Genomic DNA, 24,541 nt, shown 5'->3' with positions numbered 1-24,541 from the left:
AACATATAACGCACATACATGCACACACTGTCTTCATTTGAATTCTACACAAATTTTGCTTCTTGTTTGCTTGTGATCACAAACTGTACCTATGATGTTGTACTGTATTTTTGTCAGACTGGGCAGTCATCTGTAAATCCTCCACCTGTTTAAAAAAGGCTATAAAGTCTGCTTCTTGGGAAAACCTCATCGCCTTGTGGAATACATTTCTGTGAAATTTGTTTTTCGGTGTGCTGGACTTGCTACAGGAATGGCAGGGAAACATTCGATCCAGGTTCTTGGTGTCACGTCATTCACTAGTTTTATTTTTTGACTGGGGTTGTTTATGGCTTCCCTGCTGAAAACACTATTGTCAATCATCTGCCATTCTGGAGAACAGCACACGCAAACAGCATGGAGCTGTGCTTTGGCTACTCGCCCCATAAAACGTGCACTGACAGCTTTGTTATGGACAAACAAAAGGACACATGACTAACGTGCAGATTTTTCAAAATAAAGTTAAAAGAAGTGAACTTCCAATCACCATAAACCATTTTAATCTCATAATTTAGCAGTTTGGTCATTGTGTTCATCTTATGCTACTTACTGGTCACTTTGAGCATACACAAGTGTGCTAAACCGAGAGCGGCAAAACATTTGAATGTGTTGAGAAATCGTGCTGACATAGAGCAGTCTTTGGAGCGCAGTAAGAGGATGTCAAATAAGGAACAGCAAACTAAAACACACTTTATTTCTGTCTCTTACAAGTGTGTCACAATGTCAGGGTGGAACCATCAGCCCTGCTTTTCAGACAATAAGAGCAGCGAGGACATTAAAAAACGGCAACGTCAAATCACCACTGCATGCAATGCATTTCTCTGCAGGCACTCTAAGTTACCATAACTGCACTGAGGCAAGGCTGATTATTTACATGTAAACTTCAGAGACTGACAAAATATTTGATTTTCATGATTTTTTTTTTCGCAAATCTTCCATTTTTATCCATTTTCTAAGAAGATTTTAAATTCCCCGGATTACTTTTATAAGCACATGTAATCAGGGCCTTGTTTCGTGTCTTTCTTCTTTTACAGTTTTAGTTGTATAATGGTTATTAAAGGATCATTGTTACCATATTTGGATATGAAGGTGGTTTGAATGTTCTGTTAAGTTTCATGTCTCAGCCTGCCTCAAAACACAGTTTGGTGTTTCACTAAATGACAGCTTCACAATCAACATTGCCAGAAAAGACAAAGAGGCTCTCAAACCTGCAAAATTCATTTAAAAAAATCCCTCTGTTTTAAAACGTATTCACATCTTTCTGCAGTTAATCAAACATTTTTGATATCTCCGTCTGTTTGCCCGGCATTTAAACTCCCAGTGTTTGCTGCCTTTTGGTGTCACCGCTCATCATTCGATGCTGCCACCATCCCTATCTGACTCTTGACCTTTCCCAGAATGCCTTGGGTCACCAAAGAGGTCTTAGCACCAAAGCTTTCTTCACTGTCCGTGTCTCCATAGCAACTGGACGTTGCTGGGGAATTAGCCAGGGCACTGATTGAGTCAGTTGAGTCTCTGTCTCTGTGGGCTAACGCCAAAGCGGGACGGGCTGACGCAGGCAGGGCAGAGTGGGATGGCGGCGGAGTGTCGCACTGAAAACGAGGGTTCAGTTTTTTGCCTGCCAAACCAGGAGCCATGCTCTCATCCTCCACATCATCCTCAGCCGAGTCCCTGCTCTTGTCTTGGTCCTGGTCATTGAGCAGTGTGACCAGGAAGTTGATGTACTTCACGGCCAGGCGGAGGATTTCGTTCTTGCTGAGTTTCTTGTCGGGTGGGTGCGTGGGAATGAGTTTCCTCAGCTCGGAGAAAGCCCCGTTGACGTTCTGCTGTCGCCAGCGTTCACGGCTGTTGGTGAAGACGCGGCGGGCGAGTTTCTGGGGAGGGCCTGTTAGACACACATAAACACAGATTTAGTCCAAAAGGTTTTTTTCAACAAATGCTTCAAATCATCACTAACTTTTATATAACTTTGCTAACAAAAGGGGGGGGGGGATTAATTAGACTTTGGAAGAATATTAAATTTTGTGTTCCATTTTTAACAATTAGCTTCCTCTGCAGGAGGTTTTGGGCCATGAGCTGGTTTTCAGCTCCAAAAAAAGTGGCATGTGGTGCCAGGGGTATATTCCTATACCCATGGCAGGATATAGAAAAGCACTGAGAGATGGACTAGCAAATTGTGGAAGTAGGTTTTTCTCACAGGATGTGATGGCAGTGAAAAAAAGTACATAACATTGCCACATACTCTTTAAATAGTTTAAATATATGCCTTCATCTCCAAAATGTGGACATCAATTTCCCCAAATTACAGTTCAAAACATGCAAACAGTAATTATCTCCATAATAGTGTCGCATGTTTACACAGAAACTCACATTCATTCATCTCCATCTCAAAGTGCGAGGAGGGTCTCCTCTTGATGCGGTTGTTGCTGATGACACCATAGCTTCCTCCTGAAGAACCCAGGTAAGAACTAGAAACACAAACACTACGTGAATCATTTGTGTGATCGTATTCACAGTCAAACAAGTAAAAATGAGCTACATATAAATAAAAAACCCCACACATATAAGGTTGTTTTGGCATTTTGTTCTCCTTCCTTTAGAAACTGTATAGGGAGAAATCCTAAAGAGTGGCTAAAGAAAGCAGGAACATGGTGGAAGCCATTAATGGAGGTGTGAATGTGAGTGGTGGCGTTGATTGAGTGTGCATGCAGAGTTTTAACCCAATCTCATTAAGCTTGGTTACTAGCTGATTCTACTTCAGGGGGGATGAAATAGATCAATGCTTCCTGCTACAAACAAACCAGAGAGGAAAGGGGAGAGAATCTTATTCCCAGACCTCCATGACAGATGGGGAAGCCACAGATATATCCACTGTGCAAAAAAAGTCCCACTTTTTACACTCTTCTGTGAGAAAACTGTGTAGAAAATGCCGTTTGGAGTAGAGAATAGAGGAACAGTAGGAGGGCTTTGATAAAGACTGCAAATTAATGCCTTTCTTCACAGGAGTAAGAGAAGAGCTGCCAATTCCTCGGGCCCAAAAAGAGCTTTAAGAGTTCTGTTTTGCTTCCTTTTGTCAGTTTAAGGATTAAAATTAGCTGTAATTAAAACTGGATGTATAGTTTAGAAAAGTGGTATATTCAAGTGAAGTTTTTTTACTTGGCTGCTAAATGCACACACACACACACACAAAGAAAAAAAACATTCACTGATTCAATTTGTGTTCGGTAACCAAAAGGTCTGCTGGGTAAATTTAGCGTGAGAAATGTGAGGTCCCTTCAAAACAGCACACATCCTGCTGTCATTTTCACATAACAGCGCAGCTCAGCGGCTATTAATCATGATGGGAAGTCGAGAAATCCGAGCAGTTGAGGTTTTATCTGAAACTTGGCATTGCAGCCTGAAAAGTGGCATCATCCTCGATAGCAGCAAGTCAGGAAGCTGTATTGTAGTGGCTTTTATAGTTTAGTTGTCCACATCTGTTTGCAGGCTTTTTCGAAAGGAAGTGAATGAGTGAGTGATACTTTATTTTACATAATGTTCCAATTTTTAGAATTATTTGCTTCCAATGAAACAAATTCATTCAATAAACATATTAATGCACTGCACTGATCATTTGAACCATACTGTCAGCAAATGTCGCAGTTTTTAATCAACCAGATAAAAGGTAGCATTACAAATATGCATTTATCTTATTTTTTACCTTGCATCAATCTTTCTTTTGTCGTGGATACTTTAGCTTTACTTGCTTTAGCCTTCAAATATATTAATTTGAAGTCAAAAGTAGGGCCTTGTCTAATGAGTTTGTCTTTGGTTTCATTTGTCTTTTTCTGTTGAATGTTTGGATTACTCCAAAAGTCATTTAAAGGATTTCTTTTTCTTTTTTTTTTTAAAACAGCCAACATAATCCTGCTTAATGTTTGGAGTAGATACAGGAATTTTTGAATTGAAAGGTTTCGTTGATTGCATAATTTGACTTTTTGCAGTCTAGCTTCAGAAATTAGTACCAAATTGAAAAAGGAAAATTGGGAGACATGATCCAGATGTTCTCCAAAAAATACCATATACTAATCTGCATAAAGATCCAGACTCATGGTGTAGCAGCATTCAGACTCCTCTTGTTTCAAGAAGTTATAAGTGACTCACACACAATGAATAGAAATTTGTATAACCTCACCTGGTGAAGAAGGGGTGACCAGGCAGGTACTGATGAGGCAACAGGGGCCCTGGAGAAGCAGCTGTGGGACCTATGGGACCTCCAGTAGGTCCAGAAGCTCCAGGGCTGACCACAGGTAAACAGTTCAACTGGCCGCGGCGAATGTCTCCATGTGGCCCGTGTAAGAGGTTGGGAATTGGGTGGAGGGCAGTCAAAGGGGTATTTGGGAGTGGCAGTGGGGGCTTGCTGTGGCCAAGGCTGATAACTGGAATGTGGGGAGGAAGAGGAGAGGATGATGAGGATGAAGGGAAGGCAGCTGTGGAGGTTGGAGGGGGAAGAGGGCATGGGGAAGTCTTTGCTGGTGCCGGGAGGAGCGGAGGTGGCGAGGAAAGAGTTGGGGACCCGTTGGCTGAAGCAGCAGGAGCAGTGGTACTCTTTGGCCCCCCTAGTTTTTCCTCGTCCTCTTCTTCCTCCGTTTCCATGGCAATGGGCTCAGGTGCAGCAGTTGTATCTGCTTGGTGATTGGTTAACACCGTGTTTGGGGTGATGGGGGCCTGTGTCGAGCCAGGAGTAGGGACATCCGTGTGTCCCTTGTGCCCTGTCTTGTTAGTGGGTTGTGGGCTGCCGATAGCATCCAAGGATGCTGACTGCTGGCTGTAGAGAGGGCTGCTATGCTCCATGGATGCACACGATGGTGAGGAGGCAGAGGATGAAGAAGAGGAGGAGGGGCGAGGTATGTCGTGAGGTGAGGCAGGCGGGCCAGTGGAGTTCAGCTTCTCCATCATGGTGGTGAAGTCTCTGAAGGAAACCCCGTCACTGTCAAGGTGTCGCTCTTCTCAGCTGCCCAGCGTGCGTGCTGCAAGTCTGTGTCTCGTCCCTGTGGTGTTTTACACGAGAGTCACTAATGTGTTTATATTCTGGCACATGCAGCTAGTCCTACAGGGCCCTAAAAATTTCTCCTGGCCAATTGTATGAGTCTTTTAACCCTTTATTTACTTTTCCTTTGTTCTACTTTTCTACAGATATTTCAATATTTTAGCATTTCTACATACATGCATGAATTTTCCTTATTTCTCAGCATACATGTCTTTTAACATCAGTTCAGTTTTATTTAGATTTTACAATATTATTAACCATCTTTACAGTGACACAGCATATGACACCTTCTGCCGTTACGCACTTAGGAGGTTTTTGTACAGCCTTATTACTCATGACTGCTGCCTCTGATGGCTGTTGTGCAACTGTAATATAATGTAACAGAATATTGCATAATGTTCCGGGAAAGCAAATTAATTAATTTCCATGTTCAATTTAAATTAAACTTAGTTGGATAGAATTTGCAGTCTTAAATGAGGGGCTACTGTGATTAAGTCTCTGGCTCCAGCATATAAAGGAGGTGGCTCTTGCAGTTTGATGTGATGGGGAAGTCTGTATTTTTTTTTACTGTACATCCCGAGTAGCAAATTCTTTTTTGGTTTTGAATGAGTCTCTAGTGGCTTCTCTTAATAAGTCTATCCGTCTATCTGTCTGTCCACATGTATTTTGAGGATATGAGTCAAAATCCTTTTACGGACCCAAAAAGTCCCAGAACGCTGACGATTGGATTGATATCAAAGAGTCTGTTGAACAAAACAAAGGGAAAAATGGACTCAGGATATATATTTGATGTATGTTTAGCAAAGAGTTTAAGATATGAAAATGTGCTTAAAGGTCAGTTAAGCAGTGCAACGGTTTCTGATAAGATGAAATAAGTTGTTGTATGAGGGAGCTGATGCATGGCTTATAATCTGGATTCAGTTCATTAGAAATGAATTTCATTTGTAAATTTAGAGGTTTGATGCAATTTTAAAATGTTGACATATGGAGTAAATTCATTCTTGTACTTCACAAATTACCGCTTGTTAGTCTGTGTTGCAAAGCTTACAGTTCATGATTTTTCAGGTTTTGCAATCGCAATTGTTCCTGTTTTCTTTCTCTGGTGGTCATGACTTTATTTTGGACAGTTCCGTCTTTCGCAGTGATGTGTAGGAATGACATTTGCAGCTAATTCTTTATTAATATATATTTTTTGCAGCATATCCCCAGCAGTTTGTTAACCATTTATTTGATTATTAAATAAAGAAGGCCCAGCATGTTTACTTTTGAAGCACACATTTTAAAGAGGATTCATTTTGCAGTGAAAGCAACAAAGCAATGCTTTCAGAAGTCCCCTTGTTTGTTTGGTTTCATTTACAATTGTGATAAAAATGTTATTAACTCTTAAAACTCTTTTTTATATTTGTTCAATATCTTTCTTTCTGGTAAGGTCACTTGTTATTTTCTTATATTACTCGAGTACCCTAACAGAGTGTATTATATTTTTACTTTAAATAGATAACTGGGAGTAAAATGTTATAATTTTAAATAGGACAGAAATAAGAAATCCTATGTTTTCAATCAGTTAACTTGAATGTATTGTTATTAATAGAAATATAATACATTATTAATATATTTTAATGAATGCGCCAAGATACATGATGTATTGGACATCATGTATGTGTATTGTGTTATTATTACTAGTATTTAAATAAGTACTACTTGCTGCAAACTATTTGCGTACAATTTAAACAATAAGTAAGACAAAAGGTAACCTTTAATACTTACATATACATTATGACATCCACTGTGGCTCGTCAGTATGGCGTACAAAATCCCTCAGAGTTCGAGTGATCGGAGAACGCACATGTATCTGCTCAGTGTTTAGCGTCCTCTCCCTCCTCCTTTAAGTCGCTCACACTCCACTGCAGCCTGTCAGCGTCTGTCTGTCAACTTATGAGGTCAGAATTGGAGCCACGCTGTCTGATACCACTGCTCATATTCTTAAACATTTATAAATAATTATAAATATTCAGAGAAAAAAACATTTACAAAGAGAAGAAGTCAGAGCGAGGCCAAGCGACTGGGAAACGTAGATGTATGTTTTTTTTTGATTGGAAGTTGCTCCTTTGAACGAAGACACACTCAAAACGTGGAGATGGAAGGTGCGGGTCTCCGCCATCACCCCCTGTCCATATGTCAATCTCGTCTCTCTCCCTCTCTCTGTCTGTCTTTCTCTATCTTTCACCGTCCTGCCTATCCTTTCCCTCGCTCAATCTCTTCGCCAAGAAGACACAATGCTGTCGCTGGTTGCCAGAGTTCTGGTACTGGCAAATGTGAGGTGGGAGAGAGAGTGAGAGAAGGGGGGTGAGGGTGGGAGAGGAGGGGAGAGAGAGAGAGAGAGAGAGAGCGAGAGGGAACCGTGTTGCAAGGAGAGTTTTCCGCTCCCTGCTGGACAAGAGGATGTGCTAGTACAATATGGTGGCTGCTGATAAGAGCCTCAAAAGCTGCCTGTGGCCTGTAGATAAGGAACCTTCACCACCCCTCTTCCTCCACCACCAATACCAGCACACACACACACACACACACTCGCGAATAAGCAGGTTCACGCCTACATGCATGTACGCACACACACACACGGCACTGGACTGGTCAGTCCCAAACTTTGAAGGGATCTGGATCATTTCCAAGAAAATATTTGCAGCTGCACTTATATAACAATATATTAAAGAGACAATGTGGCTGCTGCTCATTCATGCACGTGCTTTCACAAATATGCCTATGTGTTTTAACACACACATACATCGCATGCATGCACAGCATGGCCACTTGGGATATCTTTGTTCAAAATATCAGCCCTTAAAGCTTGTTGTCACATTCTGATTAGCACAAAACCCCTCAAATGATGGGCATTTAGAGCGGACAAACGGGACCGCAAGTTCTGTTTGCTGGATTTAGACCACATTTGAATGACTGAATGAGGAAATTAAACAAATGAGTATCTGAAATTAACAATTTATTTCAGTTGAAAAAGATAAATGTCTCACAACGATCAAAGGTCAAGCAGTGATCATTAGAAAGGTCATCTCTTCAAAGTTGGTCGTATATACTTTGAATGTGTCATATGTTTGAATAAGGCCTTTCACGACTATCTTGGCTCGACAACAGCGCTGACGGTGCTGAAAAAAATTGGTAATCACCTCAATCTTCACTGGTATAGATGTTACAAATGCTCTGTATTGGACTTTAGAGATTTTTGGTCTGTGTTTTTCTTTACTATGACATCAGAGCACACTTGTGCCGCCGATGACCGATACATAAGTCGTCATCACGGCAATTTTCCTCTCCAAGAGCTCCCAAACTTCCTTCCTCAATTTGTCTCTCACCCTTTCTCCTCTTCACTTGTCCATTCCTGTCAAATTTTGCCCAAAGTCCCTCTCTCTCTTTCAACCTCAGGGTCAGCACTTCTTTTACATTGCCTCAGTCATTTCCTTCTTAGACAGACTGAAACACAAACATTATAAAGGCTTTACAGTTACCTGACCTTCAAGGTCCTGGGAAGGAAAACTCTTTGCTGAACAATTGCTCAGCAAATCTGTCACCACCTTCATCATCATAATCATCATTTTATTAGTAGTGGGGTTTTTTTGCCTTTTCACCGTAATCATCTTAAACATCATCATCATCGTCACTATAAACAACTGCTGCATGTGAATATGTCAAACGAACAATAGTCCACGCAGAATCAGAGTACAGACAGTATCGTCTACTGGTCCTGGTCGTCACACTTTTTGCTTCCACAGCTGTGGTTCCAGTTGATCACTCTCTGTGTGCTAGAATAACGTGGTGGCACCGTTGCGCCTGCAGATGCTGCATAAATTTGCGTGTAACATATAAAAAGCTACACGGGGGACAGACAGAAATCCTTTGGGATTAGCTTTTTCCTGTGCTTTACAGTATATGTTCCTGTCACACAGTTGTATTATTAATAACGTTTTGGTTCATTTAAGACGTTCACTTTGCTTCCGCTTCATTTAGAGATTATTTTAAAATAAGATACAAACAGATGGAAACACGCTTAGTTTCACGTGTTGACTGACTGTCGTGTTTAGAAATTTTGAAAGTCAGGACGGGTAAAAGAAGTTGGGACGAGAGGGCTTGGGGCGGGTTTAGAAATGAGAAAAAATTCTAAATTAAAAAGTTAAAAGGTTAGAAATGGATAAATAAACATGAAAGTTTTATATCTCCACGTTTATTTTGTGTTGCCATGTCTTTACCTTAATTTACTCATTTATTTACTGCAGTGAAAGTACGCTTCACGTCTGGATAAAAAGCACTTTACATAAAAGTAAGACAAATTTGTATATGATACAACACTGTGACACAGTGAGTAACGAATGGTTTTACAGTTCGGATTTCCCCTTCTTCAGGTAAAACCCTTCTCAGACAGTCAGTTTTCTCGGGACCAGACTGTCTTATTTAAGGCCCCATGTGAACACTCAAACTGTAAATAGGGAATAATAATAGAAACAAACGATAACAGACAGCTTCCGCTTTTCCCTTGAGTGAGGAAGAAATCAAGAGATGATTGTTTTAATCTCAGCGCGGTGCCTGTCACACCCTCCTCCTGGCTACCTTAAAATACCCCGCTCAATAAAAAGAGCATCAATAGGGGAACCTTTGTACGTCTGTGTGTGTGTGTGTGTGTGTGTGTGTGTGTGTGTGTGTGTGTGTGAGTGTGAATGCACCTGCAGAAACATTGATCTCATCTGGGCAAAGAGTTGAAAATGAAAATGTTTTAAATGAAAAGCTTTGTATCCAGTAGAAAATAGGCCCCAACAGCAGCATTCAAAACTGCCAAAATCTAGATACATCTGTTACTATTTTTTTAATTGTATTTAATGTATTTATTTATTTACTGATATATTTATTGAACACAACAAGCCATTTAAACAAAGTTGACCTCTAAGGAGAAAAGAGGCCACTGTCATCATCATAATGAACACAAAAGAGTTTTCAGATGGGAGTTGTGCATTGCTACATTGGTATAAAGTACATATACAGTATACATTTACTTTATTAGGTATACCCTGCTAGTACTGGGTTGGACCCCCTTTGGCTTCAGAACATTAGTCATTAAGGGTGTGGCATGTGGTGTTTAAAAAAAGCTCACTTGGCACATGAAGAGATCCCACACACCATTACAACACTACTAACACCTTGAACTGTTGCTACAAGGTAGGAGAAATCCATGCTTTCATAGTGTTTGTGCCAAATTATGACCAGGCCATGTTTTTCCAGTCTTCTTTTGTCCAAGTTTGGTGATACCGCATGAAGCCTCGGTATACTCAGTTTCCTGTACTTAGCTAACAGGAGTGGCCAGTCTCTGTAAACTCCAGAGATGGATATTTGGGAAAATCCCAATAAATCAGAGGTTTCTCAGATACTCAGATCAGATCTGAGCGACAAACATGCCACATTCAGAGTCACTTAAATCACCTTTCTTCCCAAACTGATGTACAGTTTGAACCTTATCAGGTCATCTACATGCCTAAATGCATTGAGTTGCTGCCATGTGGTTGGCTGATTAGATATTTGTGAAAACATGAGGATAAACAGGTGTACCCTATAAAGAGGCCAGTGAATGTATGTACATGTTTGGAATAAACTGCAGTACAGTCTGTTCTTTTGAACCTAACAAACAAGCAAGATCACTTTTTTTTTAACCCCTTTTTATTAGGCCGTGGATCTTGAGAATAATATGCCAGAAAACAGAAACAGGCTCAAAGCTATTGTGACTCATTAGTGCAGTTAAAGAAGCTCATATCCTAGCTTGCCTGGTAGAGTGTTTCACCACCTTGCCCTGCGGGGAGTCTCTCCAGAATTTATTTTTCTCAGAGATGAATTTTACTGTGCCTTTGCCTGGTGTAACATGCCTTTAGAAGTGTGTGTGTGTGTGTGTGTGCCCTTGTGACTATGAAGTTACTTCTAGCAGCACAGTAAATATTATTATTTTCTGCCTTGAAATATGTCATTACTATTTTTAATTTGACAGACATCTATCTATCTATGATAATGTTCATGTATTTCACATTATCAGATTAAAATAAACTTGGAGAACTTACAGTGAGCACATGCACATAAATGAGAAAACACATACACACTCCCCAAAGTGGGCTCCATGGCCACATTTCCTCCGCGTCATGTAAACACTATTGTGCGCCCGGTGATAGGGATCACTGGAACCTAATTGTTTGAGGCAATATTCGCAGTGCATTTCATGGAGAAAGTGACAAACAATGCTGTGAGCGCTGGCCGGGACAGACGCCTCTCTTCTCCTCCTGCTCCGCGACAGATGTCGACTGTGTTTATTTTTCCTGATTGTCCTGGAGACAGGCCATCCAGCCACAGGACACACCAAGGAGGGTTTTAGTTTAGTTAGATATTCAGCACAAAGGAGGAGGATGGGGTTACATTGCCAGCCTTGAATCTGATCTCTTCCCGCCACATTAACACGGTGTACACCTGATCATCTCCATCAGGACTCAACCTTAAGTATTGGAGGGATCTACAGGAAAAATAGGAAAGGATTTCAATTCTGTAAACATGAGCAAACATTAGAAGATAACACCATAGTTGATGAAAAAGATCAAAAACAAAGGATAATTTTCTTCTGAAGAATAATGAAAAGGATTTTTTTTTTTGTGAGTCAAGAGGAAAAAATGGGAGTGAGGGCATCATTTCACATAATTACTGAGTAATCTCATAATGTCATAATTTCTTGTGATTTGGTTCCTGAAAGTTTGTTCTCTATTACCAGCTTTCCTTTTTGCTGAGATCTACCAGTATATTTAATTCTTACTCCCAAATCCTACACAGAACCTCTGTCTGCTATCTCCTTGTACAGGATTGGAAATTCAGCAACTAGACTCGGCACATGGGTACCTCTTAGGACCCTGAAGGTTCTTATCTTTATCACTGATTATGTCATCATATGACCTGTTGTGCTCCCATAGCACCTTGTAAATTGTATCATTTGAATTTCAGGAAAGTAACATAATATCTTTTTTAAAGCCACAAAACTTGAATTATGCATGATATAAATATATGATGTCATCATGTTGCTGAACAACAGGCTAAAATCAAGAACCAAACAAAACAGCATGGACTTGTGCTATTTGACAAAATAAGCAGGCAGATACATTATAAGTAAATTAAATACAATGGCTTTGTTTTACCTTTTTGATTTTTTAAATTAATTGCAAACATTTATTTTATGGCAATTTAAAGCCTAGTTAAAAATATTTTATTTTATTCGGCAGTACCTTTACAGCCCACAAGAGGGCACCAAGTTTTGGAAAAACAACCATTATTAAATTATAGCAGCAGTTTTATTTTCATTTCATTTTAATTCATTTTACAATGAATGACAGAATTTGACATAGATTTAGAAATCATTGTAGAGGTAGTTAAACCACAGCATGTATGATCCATTTTAATGATGGGTGATCTACAGAGATCTGGTAAGCTCAGGACTTTGACCCAGAATTATTGTCATTTTCGGTCTACTTGTAAAACAACTGACTCAAGTCACACCTTTTATCAGACAAGTTATCAGATTTCATGCCTGTCCATGTGAAGCGACTGAAGGCTTGAAATACACCTTTAAACAGACTGTAAAATCAGTGGAGTTCCCCTTTAATTTTTGGGAAAGCAGTCATTCGTGAGATTAGTTTCCTTCGTGCATCAGATCAGAAAATCTGATCAAAACTCATCCTAAATCGGTTGCAGTGATGCTCTGTGAAACTGTTGCTCGTTCAAAAGCACAACATAACTTTAGAAATTAGATTAGTGAGGAGTCTCGTTTTTATCTTCTATCTGTATAAAGTTCATGGTGATTCTGATTACAGTAACGGCACCTTGTACAGTGTCAGCCACATGTCGACGGTCACACATCGCTCCGTTCCCAGGATGCACCTGGCCACAGGCAAGCAGGCGGACGTGAGGGACAGCTGTTTCCTGTGCACACTTCCTGGTTTGGCAGCGAAAAAAGGGGACGGAGGGGGGGCTTTAGTGGTGGGAGGGAAGTGGGGTACAGAGTTGGGCAATGGGGTAGATTAGCGTTTTTGGCGAGGCATTTTTCAAACAAGAAATATCTGTGACAGCCACAGGTGTGAGGGTAAAGAAGGGTGTCACACATAGAGTATATGCTACAAAAACACAATCTCATAAAAGAAAAATAAGAAGTCAGAGCTCTATAGGGTGAAACCCAGAGTTTGACTGGATCAATAATTAAAGAAAAAAAATTCAAAGTACTGTTTGTACCATAGGGACAAATAACAAACAAAGACACGGGGATCGTGGGAGAAATGTTCCTTTATTGTCTCCAGTCTTTGACTCCCCCACCCCAGGGGGAGAGCGTGGTTGGCCACCTAATCAGAGCATAATGGTCTCAATCAATAGTTTCCTTGATTGCACACGTACTGTACATTCCACATCAACAGCGCACAAACAGGGCTGTGTTTTTATGCGAGGTCCTTAAATCAAGGAAGCCTGCGACAGTGTTTCATTGCATGATTATGCTGCTGTTCAAATCAATACCATGTTTTTCAATATTTCCATGAAAATAAATAACTTCAGTGAACAGGTTGAGTCAATAGGTTATTCTGAGCATAACAAGGCAAATATCTGGCTTTTTGACCAATCAGTGCAGTTAATTGGACAAAATCTGTTAAATAACACTTTTCAATGCGTCTCCTGTAAAGTCTGGATGGACATTTTATATTTCTGAACTTCTATTGCTTTTGCAAACATGGCTAGAAAAATAAAAACCCAGTAGATGTTGCAGCATGACACCTGTAACTAAGTGTAGTTGTATTAAGTGTCCGTGAGCACGCATCGTTGAGCCTATTTAGATGTTTTTTTCCAGACTTTAAAAGCGGTTTTGTGACATTCAGGAAAGATGAGCGTGAGATGAGGTGACACAGTGGAAAGACGGTCTAGCGACACTCGCTGTGTGGACCTGTATGACTCATTTGACCCTGAGGCCGCCCGCTGGCCTTTGACTCTAAGGCGTCATTACGTGCGGAACTTTACGAGAGCACTGCGGCTTTTCAAACAGCCAGCTCACATCCACTTCCACTTTTGGCAACAGAATTACAAATATTTCTACACGAGATGAGCTCTGACAATAGCCTTTGTAAGTGTGTGTATATATGAATGGATGAGTTTCTGTTTGATTCTCTGGGCCTCGGTGCCAAAACTGTATGTGTCTAAATGAGCATATGTGGACGGCCGAGGTTGCGATTGCCACTAGGCACACGTACGTACGTGTGTCTGTGTCTGAGTGCATGTGTCCTTTGGATCGTGATGTGTGGAACAACAGCGTATTGTGTCTTCCTCTCTCATATTTCTCATCATCAGCACTGCCGGTGTCTAAATTCCACTGGTGTGTTCACAGCGTGATGGAGGGACTCAGCCCTGTTGTCAACCCCCATCCTGCAAAAATAGGAAACACAGCATCACTTTTCCACTTTCTCCCTCACTTTTCACCACTAATTCAAATATATGTCTTCCTGTTTGGAGCTCTCACACACTGGACTTGGTTGTTTGTATTGGAGAAAGGGTGCAGTTTTGCACACGCTCTGTGCTGTTTTTTTAAGCACAGAGTGTGTGCAGCCATTGGGCAAACACCTCCATTGCTCTGACACATTAACTGTAGATGTTTATGCCTCTCGCCCTGGTATTTGTCAATATGATTTACTCATTCTGTGATGTAATTGCATCAGACACCTGTGATAATGACCTACAGTATTGGGCAGTCTTACACACAGTTTTTCCATTTTCACAAGGCTTATTTCTCCTTCTTGCTAAGCATTGTAAGATTTTGGGTGCTGAACTGGCCTGCCAGCAGTCCAGACCTTTCACCGACTGAAGACATTTGCAGCACCATAAAAAATGACAGAGAAGACCTGGGACTATGCGAAAGGGTGAAGTGCTGCAGTAAAGTTGCAATGGTCCTATCTTTTATACAGTCTATGCTTCACTCTATTAAGATGTGATTATTTCCAAAGGTCCATTTAGTTTTAGTTAGCTGAAGCTAAACCAGAAGTTAAAACGAGATGGTGAAAAACATTTTTAGTTAATGTTACGACTGTTTTCGTAATGGGTAAATCTGAGTGTGCAGGTGCCTTTCCATGATTGGTGGATCCATGGGACGGACCATACAGATTGGCTAATGACCTGGAGACAACATATAAGATGACACCACCATGGACCTCAACTGGCAGGCTTTGTGTTACCCGTTTCTTTATACAGGAGCATGTAGGGGTGGACTGCCTTTTTATTTGATTGCCCTTTTCTCATGTTTTTGTTAGTTAGGGAGATAAGACATTGTCATTTGGTTGATTCTTTTCATAAGTAAGTTTGGTACATCCTTTAGATAGGGTCCCTTTTGTTTGTTGTTTTTGGTTCCACCCTGAAGGTATAGTCCGCTCCTTTCCTTTGTTAGAATTCAATCACTGTAAATAAATCACTATCAAAATTGTACTGGTTGTGTGATGTGCTGCTTGGGGTCAGACAGGGGTGGATCACCCTTATATTATGGTCTGGCCACCCCTAGACAGGCCATAACACTAACTAAAATGAAAATGAAAACTAGACTTATAACTGGCTGGCTGGTGTCCTTACCGGTGACCTTGAGTCTGAACTGTGGGCTCCTCCTTCCAGGTGTTCGTACTGCCTGAGTGGGACCAAGATGTGCCGTCTTGCCTCTGTTGGGTTTTCTGCTCAGCATGCAAGTATCCACTTCTTGGCGTTCGCTGTTGGTTGCAGCCACTTGAGGTTTCTGGGCTCATTTGGGTTCTCAACACTGGGTGACTTTGATGGGAGTGAAAGCTTCCTCACAACATAAATCAACACAGTACCTGCTTTTGTTTCAGATTTTTTCTTTATCCTTGTCAACATGTTAGGTGACTGGGTTTCACTGTAATGCATTTTGTGCTCCAAAAGCTGTTATTTTGTGCAGCTGTGCTCCAAGAGCTGTTAGCATGACTGTTTTAATCATTAGATTGTGCCACACCAGCACCTGAAAGAAAAGCTTTGAGTTTGATTTTGTATTTTTGTTTTGCAGGCACTCAGGAGAATAAGTCATGATGTTTCTTGTGTTTGTCATGTTAGTATCTCAGTGCTTGTCAATCACCAGTCAGTGTCACCACTGTGAACAACATCCTGCGACTGCTCGAGCCAAAACCTTCGAGAAGTCCCTGCAGCCGCTTCAAAACTCATCACTGAGCTTGATCTCTCTTTTAACACGCTGGAGACAATAATGAAAGATGACCGTCTTTCATATGCTGCTTTGAGGGCTTTGTTCGTGAATAACAACAGAATCAAAACCATCCATGAAGAGGCATTTCACCCGCTGATTAATTTGGAGAAACTGGACTTCCACAAACCAGTTGGAGACTTTGTCTCCTGGATGGTTTCAGAACCTGATTTCTCTCCACTATTTCAATCTTTTGGGAAACAAATATACAACACTGGGTCCGGGAAACCTTTTCCTGCCACTGAGGAGCTCGAAGACCCTCCATTTTTGAGGACCTTTCCTTCAGTCTGTCAGTGAAAGGGATTTTTTTGAACCTTGAAACTGCCGTGACCCTGGCCAAAGACCAGCTGGCCACCTGGCCAGGTCAGTCATGGATATTCACAAATACCCCGTAGTACCAGTGGAAATGAAATATCGGGGGAAAATGCAGAGAGTAACGGCTGCGGTTAGCTGACGGCCATCATACCCTTTAAATCTGAAAACTGGTCGGGGTTTAGTAGCTCAATAGGGCAGTATGTAGGCCTGCACACACGACCAATAGGGACACGTGGCGTTTGGGCCGCGTTCAGATTGCCCGTTCCAGCAATTTGCTACACAGAAGATAATGGCACTATGCAATTCGCCCTTTGATCAAATGATGAGAGCTGATAGTCAAATAGTGCGCCCTGACATAGCACTGACATTTCCACATGTTGTAACCAATGACTGTAGAAAACAGTCACTGGTTGTAACGAGTAGGGACAGACCATGTTCAGTGTGTCGTGACACTTGCACAATGGAAGAACACACCCACTTGTTGGTGCCAGAAGAGCCACTGAGAAATGATTTTATTAGCTGGCTCATTACAACTCGAAGGCTGGTCACCTGGAATGAGATAAGACTCTGGAGCGAATAATTGCCCGATTTTACTGGCTGGGAATCTGTTTTAGACTTTTTATTGTCATTGTGCAGTTTCTTGCACAGTGAAATTGGGTAAGTGGAGAGCATAGAGCCGCTGCGTCTGTGCGCGCCGCCATCTTGCATTTTTTGCACGTTTGGATGTGCATCCAGTGGTGTCAGCTGGTGAACCAGTAGGGACAGACCAGCTGGCCATTCCAAAAGCGCCTTTATGCCCCTCACCATTAATGGAGGTCCCATTTGAGCGCATTGGCATGGACCTCATTTTATCGATGAGAAAAAGAAAGTCTTTAGTTAAGCTGTTGTTAACTGATCTTGACTTTGTTCATCAAACGTTGTAAACCTGCTTTCAGTGTGTCCTGTACATGAGTTCATTCAGTAAACCACAGCACGGTGTGTTTTTTGAGCTGATGAAGTTCAGCCAAAACAGGAAACATGCAGCAGGAGACAGTAACTTGTTAAAATGTTATAAAAGGTACAATTAAAGATTTTCACCCTATAGGGTTGTCAGTGATCCAAGGATAAATGTCTAATTTGGTCAAAATTTTATATACCATTTCTGGAGAGAGTGCAGTGGAAATGTTGTCACTTCTGGACTTTGCTACTTGCAGCTAAACATTTGCAGCTAAATAATTTATTTAACAGCAGAAGCTGCAACTGATCGAGGGAATATTTGTCTGAAAACTTCAACTGAAGTCGAAGGGTGCCAGTGCTCCAGCTTACCATCTTTACCTGAGTAAATCGGTTTGTTGAACAATCTAAACGGTTGATTCAGAAACTTCTGTGACATCAACTTAACTAAGACTCATTACAAATTTCACAAAACACAGCTGAATACTTTTATTATTTTTTTATTAGTTATTTTGATTTTAATAAAACAAAAAAAAAAAGAAAAAAATTTCTCTTTATTTTATTTTATTTAGTGCTGTCAGTGTTAATCTCATTTTAACGAGATTAACACTGACAGCACTGATTTTATTATTAATTTATTTGTTTAATTGTTTGTTGTTCCCAGAGAGCAAGCCAAACACTGGTCCACAAAAGGACTGTCTCTAGTAGTGGTGCACTACTAGTAGAGTTTCTTTTAACCTCCTAGGACCTGGTGTCCACATATGTGGACATCACATTTTGGGTTGTCGAGACCAAAATACAACATTTTGCTCTACAAAGACCTGATATCCACTTAGGAGGACATTACACTGCCACTGTTCAATCAAAATTTAAAATGAATGTCCTCATATGTGGATCTCATGTTTTGAGAAGCATTCATCAGGTCCCAATCAACCCAAATGGCACAGAGAAATTAAAAATGCATGCCATGATAGAGTTCAGGTCTTAGGAGGTTAAAAATGTCTTTGCTGATGAGACCAGTGAATGTGGGGCGACGGTGGCAAGAAAAAACTCCCTCCTGGAGGAAGAAATCTTGGGAGGAACCAGGCTCTCTGGGAGGACCCTTCCTCCTAAGGCCAATACTTACCTGCAGTCTGCGATGGTGGGCTGGGACGACTGTTGTTCCTTCTCAGCATGATAATGACCTTAACTTCCTTCCATATCCTGCTTCAGAACTGACAATGAAGACAAAACTGGTTAACAAGGTAATAGCACATTTAAAAATTCACTCACTTCAGGATGAGATGCTGTGTTTTCTTACATTTCTCTTGTAAAACAGGATGTAGGCCGAGTTCTGCTGTTCTTCACAAGCTGCAGATCCAGTTGTGTGGAGCACCTGTGCGTCATTATAGGTGAGCCAATTATCCGATGTAGAGTATGGACTCTCCTCAGGATGGACAGAATTACAGATGTAGTGTCCTGAAATCACATTAAGACAAATGAATCAAACTTCTGGAAGTCGACTGATTCAAGCAAACAGTGATTTTGACTTAGTGCTTCTCAGAACATCAAAAGCTTTTGTGTGTGAGTCCTTCACTGAAAAGTAGCAAATTCTGTTAAATCATTTTCTGCTTGTAACAAGTCAGTTGTTTTACCTGATTCTGTGCCTCCATAATGACTGATGATGCTGACAAGACTGTAACAGCCACCACCCTGAGAAGGAACAAATCAAAGAGTGTTAGTTTCATAAAGTCTCACATCAGTGCGATAATTAAGCTGATTCTCTGAGATGTTCTGCAGTCTCTTTTTACCTGATTGGATGGCACCACCAAGTCCCTCTGCAGCCTGACGGGGTCATCCACCTTCTGAATCTGGTAGGTTTGTGTAAAGCCAAACCTCTTCAGGTGCAAGATGAGAACTCTGGCAAAAAGAAAGAAAAACAAACAAGGTACAAAATAAGAAGAATGAGTGTCAAACACAAACAGGAGATGGGAGAAAATGACTGCTCAAGTATTGTCTCGAAAAACTCTGATGTTTGATGCGCCACAGTTTGGAAACCTGGTCAGTCGATCAATTCTGATGTGACCTTACTCACCTTGGCAGTGTATCAAAAGATGACTTCAGTTCTGAGGTCGTCCCTCCACAATCACAGCGAAATTCTATTTCTTGTTCCTGAACAACAGCACAGAGAAAACAGGCTTTATGGTAGAAAGAAATCACAACATATGCACACACACATACACACACACACTAACAAAAAAGGTGTGTTAAGATCGGTGCTACTACAACTCTACTGGAATTTGCAATCTTACCTTCAAGTATGTCTCTAACATGTCCTCAACAGACCCCTCTGGAACCAGGTCAAGAGACAAGCTGGTGAATTCCTCTTGCTGTGATGATTGGTGACCGCAGCTACACATTTAAGGAGTAACATAGTTAAAGTAAAGATCAGGTAGGTGGAAACGAGGTATATGACGATATTGCAATCAGCCCTGTGTTTCTGAAAGACAGGCTTACCCCTTGCATGTCCTCATGTTTTCCATTTTGAAAACGTGATGGTCTTCTACTGGGCAGGTATAACTTTGGCCCTGGAGAGCTGCGTTCCTCTTCAGGTGAGGGGAGAGCCTTTTGACCTCATTGAGGAACAATGTTAGGAATTCATGAGCATCCTGAAAGAAAAGCACAGAGGAGATTTAAAGCAGAACATCAAAATCAGAAAGTAAAGCAAAAAACGAAATGTCCAAATAGCTGACGCACTTTCTGTGCACTGCCTGTGTATTCAGGAGCTTGACTGCTGAATGCCTTCTTAAAAGATCTCAGGTGGTGATCTTTAAGGCCATAATCTGTTGAGTCATGACAGTCCCTGATGTCAGTGAGCCTTCTGTAGAAAGGAAAGGGTAAACAGACATTTCTGCTGTTAGATCTCTTTGTTCTTCAGGTTTTTGAAGAAAGTAGAAGGTTGACGTAGCGCACCTTAAGAGCTGAGCTTCTGGGACTGCGCTCCACAAAACCTCCTGACGGCTGATGTCTCTAATGAAGTCCTCAATGTTGAGGAGGCTCTGCAGGCAGGAGTTCATGTAGCAGGTGTTTCCGATGTTTGGAAACCTGACAGACATGCACAAAGTTTACAGTATCAGTTTAAAATAATTCATTTTCTCCACTTTGACAAAGTGAGCTTTGGTCTTTGTGCACCACGTGTACTCACCCGAAGCAGTCTGTAGTCTCAGTTTGATTTTCTATTGTTTTTCCACCGCAGACTCCACTGCTCCAAAAAGGTAAAAACACAAGCAAACAATTAGGAAAGATGTCAAGACGCTGAGCAGTGTATGTGCATGTATGCATGAGCTTTGAAGGTTAAACATTTTGGAGCACGTTTTTCTCTTACCTGTTAAACACATGCTCCCATCCACTCTCTTGGTCCAGAAGCTCCATAATCAAAGTGTCCCAACTCAGGTCTGCTGGGATCTTTTCAGTGGTGTTTTTTACCTGATGGGAGCTTTCACCACATTCCTTACCTGTGCTGCTGGATGTAGAAAGAAGGAAAGAGTCAGGGATGCATCGCAACACAACAAGACACCAAACAAACATTCTCTCTCTGGAGAACAGCATTCGACTATCTAATGCTTATTTATATAAAGAATTTTGCTTTAAAGTGAGAAGATTAAAGTTTCCCTCACCTGTCACTGATTTTATCAGGTTCCCCTGTCGTTTCAGGAGCAGCCTGCCTTTTTCTCTGTAGAAAGAAACCAAAGTACAGGACATAGCCGTGTGCTTCATTGCTCTTAATTGCTCTCATTTAACTGTGATGAGTAAATGCTTGATGACAGTGACTCTTTCCATAAAACATACCTTCCAGAATTTAAAAAGAGACCAGCGAGACTTTTTTGTGTCTTTACAGTGGTGGTCTCTGCCTCTGAATCGCTGTCAGTTTGCTGCAGACGACGAACAAACATAATGTCATTAAAAAAGTAAAGTCACTTAAAACTAACAAGTACATTTTAAAGAGAATGTGCATTTCATATGTTTTGTGTAAAAGCAAACCGAGGAACAGCAGAAGAAGTGTCTCCATTTTCTCTTCTTCTTCTTCTTTTTACCATTTTCAGGGTTAGTTGGTGTGGCAGAAACAGAAGCATCCGGGATGCTGATGAGGACAAAAGTGTAAATGTTATTTTTCAAAGTGGAAATTTTTAACAAGGAGTACATGCTGGAGACTGCACATAAAAATGAATAACTGTAATGGAACAAAATCATGTATTTTATACATTTACACATTTTCAAACACTAATCTCTGAATCAATATAAATAATAGACAAGACTAGAAGTAGTAAAAAAAATATGTAAATGCACAAGGCAGAAGAAAAACACCAACAAAAGGGAAATAAAACAGCTCCAACTAAACCACTGCTATAAATATCTCCAGCAGCATTAAAGAGTCGCGCATTTCTTTACCTCTGTTGAGACGTAGAAGGAATTTCCTTCTCTGCCACGTTTTGTTTGTTTGATTTCTGTTTAGAAACAAGAAAACCAACATCAGTAATGGCATAAAACAAAGTTTATGGTATGAAAATTCAAAATCCTTCATTTGGTTCAAAATTCAGTTTTTACAGAAATCATCCATGAAGCTTCATTAAAAGTTTCAAAAATGCTTATTTACCATAAGAAAATATTTAGAGAAATGTGCTGCAAGTCTCTTCAAACTTACCTTTCTGTGAAAAAGAAGTTTAAACATCTTTGGACTTAATGTGATCGCAGTGAAAATCTTCTCAGCTTTGCAAAAGTTCAACTGAAAACAAGCTGTCAAAGGTTGTGTATTTCTAAACTTTCAGCATAGAATGTTCATACCCTGAACAGCAAGCATCATCATTATGATGTATGGGGCTAATTTGCATATTTTGGAATGTATGCTCATTTGAACTGTATGGTACTCGTCTCTAAGCAACCCCTAAAAAATACAGGTCAAGTCAATTCAAGTGGCTTTTATTGACATTTTAACCACGTGCAGTGGTACTGTACAGAGTGAAATGAGACAGCGTTCCTCCGAGACCCTGGTGCTACATATGACATATAACGGACAAACCCAGGACTACATAAAGTGCAGTGTGCATAAATTGCAAAAATAAACAAGACAAAACAGTGCAACACTAGACAGCACAGGACGATACAGACACAAGACAATGGAAATGTGCAAAATGCTGAGTATTGTGCAAAAGTAACTTGGTGTCTGTGTGTGTGTGTGTGTGTATGAGTGTGAGATACTGCAGATAAGTGCTTGGTAGTGACGTGTGTGAAGGTGTGCGTGTGCCAGTTCAGTCACTGAGTGTTCAGGAGTCTGACGGCTTGTGGGAAAAAACTTTTCCATAGTCTGGTAGTGAGGGCCCGGATGCTCTGGGACCTCTTTCCAGAAGGCAGCAGGGTGAAGAGTGTTTGAAGGGTGTGTGGGGTCCTCCACCAAGCTGGTGGCTTCGTGGATGGAGCGGGTGCTATAAGGAGGGGAGAGGGCTCCAATGATCTTCTCAGCTACTCTCACTATCCGTTGTACGGTACTGCAATCCAATACGCTGCAGTTACCATACCAGACAGTGATGCAGCTGTTTAGGATGCTCTCGTTAGTCCCACTGTAAAAGGTGGTGAGAATGGATGGTGGGAGATGGGCTTTCCTCAGCTTCTGCATGAAGTAGAGACGCTGCTGGGCCTTCTTGGTTATGGAGCTGGTGTTGAGGGAGCAGGAGAGGTTCTCCGCCAGGTGGACACCAAGGAATTTGGTGCTTTTGACAATCTCCACAGAGGATCCATTGATGTTAAGTGGGCAGTGATCTCTCTGTGCTCTCCTGAAGTCAACAATTTCTTTTGTTTTGTCCATGTTCAGAGACAGGTTGTTGACTCTACACCTCTACAGATGGCCCCCAGTGCAACCCTTCAGCCTCCTAGTAAATGCACCTATGGTACAAATTTAAACAACCTAGGAGACTTACTTCTTGTCACCGAGTTGTAGCATTCACAAGATTGTCAGAAAACTTGACCTTTGAACTTGAGGTCAAGGTCACTGATATTCAAACTGACCCCAGAACTTTAGTAGATGCACCAATGGTATCAATTCAAAATCCTACGCCCCTCGTTCTCGAGTTATTGTCTTGACCAAGCTGAGTATACAATTATGAAACAATCATTTTCAATTTTATTTCACTATCTGTAACTAAGACAAATAAACAGTATTCGGGACACAAGTTACTATTAAAGTGGTTAGTGAGACTCCACATCTGATAACAGTATGATATGATGAAACTGAAGGGTGTCTGGGCACCGAAAAAAAGAAAGAGATTGGATCAGGCTGCAGCTGGCGTGCCATTCTCTCACTACAGGATGAGACGCTGTGTCTTCTTACGTTTCGCTTGTAAAACAGGATGTAGGCAGTTGTGTGGATCACCTGTGTGTCATTATAGGTGAGCCAAGGATCTGTTGTAGAGTGTGGACTCTCCTCAGGATGGACAGAATTACAGATGCAGCAGCTGTTTCCGATGTTTGGAAACCTGACACACAAACACAAAGTTTACAGTATCAGTGTAAAAAAATTCATTTTCTCCAGGTTGCGAAGGTGAGCTTTGGTCCTTGTGCACCACCTGTACTCACCTGAAGCAGTCTGTAGACTGAATTTTATTTTCCATTATTTTTCCACCGCCCAAATGTTTCACTACGCTATTGCAAAAAGGTAAAAAGACAAACACACAATTAGATGCTGAGCACTGAGCACTTTCACTACATTCCTTACTTGATGCAGAAAGAAGAAAAGAGTCAGGGATGCATAGCAAGCACAACAAGACGCCAGCAGTCCAGACTTTTCACCAACTGAAGACATTTGCAGCACCATAAAAAATGACAGAGAAGACCTGGGACTATGTGAAAGGGTGAAGTGCTGCAGTAAAGTTGCAATGGTCCTATCTTTTATACAG

At 41.1% G+C, this 24,541-nt stretch overlaps 2 protein-coding genes across 7 annotated transcripts; both read right to left on the bottom strand.

The window, feature by feature from the left end:
• Window positions 1–701: 701 nt before the first annotated feature.
• On the bottom strand, window positions 702–7,401 carry lyl1 (LYL1 basic helix-loop-helix family member). 4 transcript variants are annotated; one of them, XM_005469916.4, is made up of 5 exons: window positions 6,833–7,401; window positions 5,764–5,808; window positions 4,211–5,066; window positions 2,407–2,504; window positions 702–1,921 (listed from the first exon to the last, which is right to left on the bottom strand). In XM_005469916.4, exons 3-5 carry the CDS (start codon window positions 4,972–4,974, stop codon window positions 1,377–1,379), a joined length of 1,407 nt encoding a protein of 468 aa, XP_005469973.1. In that variant the 5' UTR covers window positions 4,975–5,066; window positions 5,764–5,808; window positions 6,833–7,401; the 3' UTR covers window positions 702–1,376. The 4 variants fall into 4 exon arrangements, with proteins under 4 accessions (XP_005469973.1, XP_025763568.1, XP_025763569.1 ...); XM_025907783.1 differs by lacking the exon at window positions 5,764–5,808 and having other exon boundaries at window positions 6,833–6,997; window positions 7,097–7,401; XM_025907784.1 differs by lacking the exon at window positions 5,764–5,808 and having other exon boundaries at window positions 6,833–6,986; window positions 7,097–7,401.
• Window positions 7,402–18,168: 10,767 nt separating this feature from the next.
• LOC112847074 (ubiquitin carboxyl-terminal hydrolase 37-like) lies at window positions 18,169–23,052 on the bottom strand. 3 transcript variants are annotated; one of them, XM_025907778.1, is made up of 16 exons: window positions 22,297–23,052; window positions 22,044–22,099; window positions 21,636–21,735; window positions 21,444–21,526; window positions 21,272–21,327; window positions 20,980–21,117; window positions 20,800–20,859; window positions 20,568–20,699; window positions 20,352–20,475; window positions 20,112–20,263; window positions 19,907–20,006; window positions 19,690–19,766; window positions 19,406–19,514; window positions 19,250–19,307; window positions 18,916–19,073; window positions 18,169–18,829 (listed from the first exon to the last, which is right to left on the bottom strand). In XM_025907778.1, exons 6-16 carry the CDS (start codon window positions 21,024–21,026, stop codon window positions 18,824–18,826), a joined length of 1,023 nt encoding a protein of 340 aa, XP_025763563.1. In that variant the 5' UTR covers window positions 21,027–21,117; window positions 21,272–21,327; window positions 21,444–21,526; window positions 21,636–21,735; window positions 22,044–22,099; window positions 22,297–23,052; the 3' UTR covers window positions 18,169–18,823. The 3 variants fall into 3 exon arrangements, with proteins under 3 accessions (XP_025763563.1, XP_025763564.1, XP_025763565.1); XM_025907779.1 differs by having other exon boundaries at window positions 20,980–21,114; XM_025907780.1 differs by having other exon boundaries at window positions 20,800–20,856; window positions 22,297–23,046.
• Between the last annotated feature and the right edge of the window lie 1,489 nt (window positions 23,053–24,541).

The sequence above is a fragment of the Oreochromis niloticus genome, linkage group LG6 (assembly GCF_001858045.2).
Source record: "Oreochromis niloticus isolate F11D_XX linkage group LG6, O_niloticus_UMD_NMBU, whole genome shotgun sequence".
NCBI lineage: Eukaryota > Metazoa > Chordata > Actinopteri > Cichliformes > Cichlidae > Oreochromis > Oreochromis niloticus.
Note: the sequence above shows the minus strand (reverse complement) of the source record. Positions and strands in the feature narration are given on the sequence as shown.

What these genes read in the sequence shown, in the direction of transcription:
- lyl1 (XM_005469916.4), bottom strand. Translation starts at nt 4,974, where the DNA reads ATGATGGAGAAGCTGAACTCCACTGGCCCGCCTGCCTCACCTCACGAC. An exon ending in GGTCACCCCTTCTTCACCAG is followed by an intron (nt 2,505 to 4,210) that starts GTGAGGTTATAC and finishes TTGTGTTTCTAG; the next exon opens with TTCTTACCTGGGTTCTTCAG. An exon ending in TGAGATGGAGATGAATGAAT is followed by an intron (nt 1,922 to 2,406) that starts GTGAGTTTCTGT and finishes TGTGTCTAACAG; the next exon opens with GCCCTCCCCAGAAACTCGCC.
- LOC112847074 (XM_025907778.1), bottom strand. Translation starts at nt 21,026, where the DNA reads ATGGAGCTTCTGGACCAAGAGAGTGGATGGGAGCATGTGTTTAACAG. An exon ending in CCAGAAGCTCAGCTCTTAAG is followed by an intron (nt 20,476 to 20,567) that starts GTGCGCTACGTC and finishes TCCTTTCTACAG; the next exon opens with AAGGCTCACTGACATCAGGG. An exon ending in TGGTGGTGCCATCCAATCAG is followed by an intron (nt 19,308 to 19,405) that starts GTAAAAAGAGAC and finishes GTTCCTTCTCAG; the next exon opens with GGTGGTGGCTGTTACAGTCT.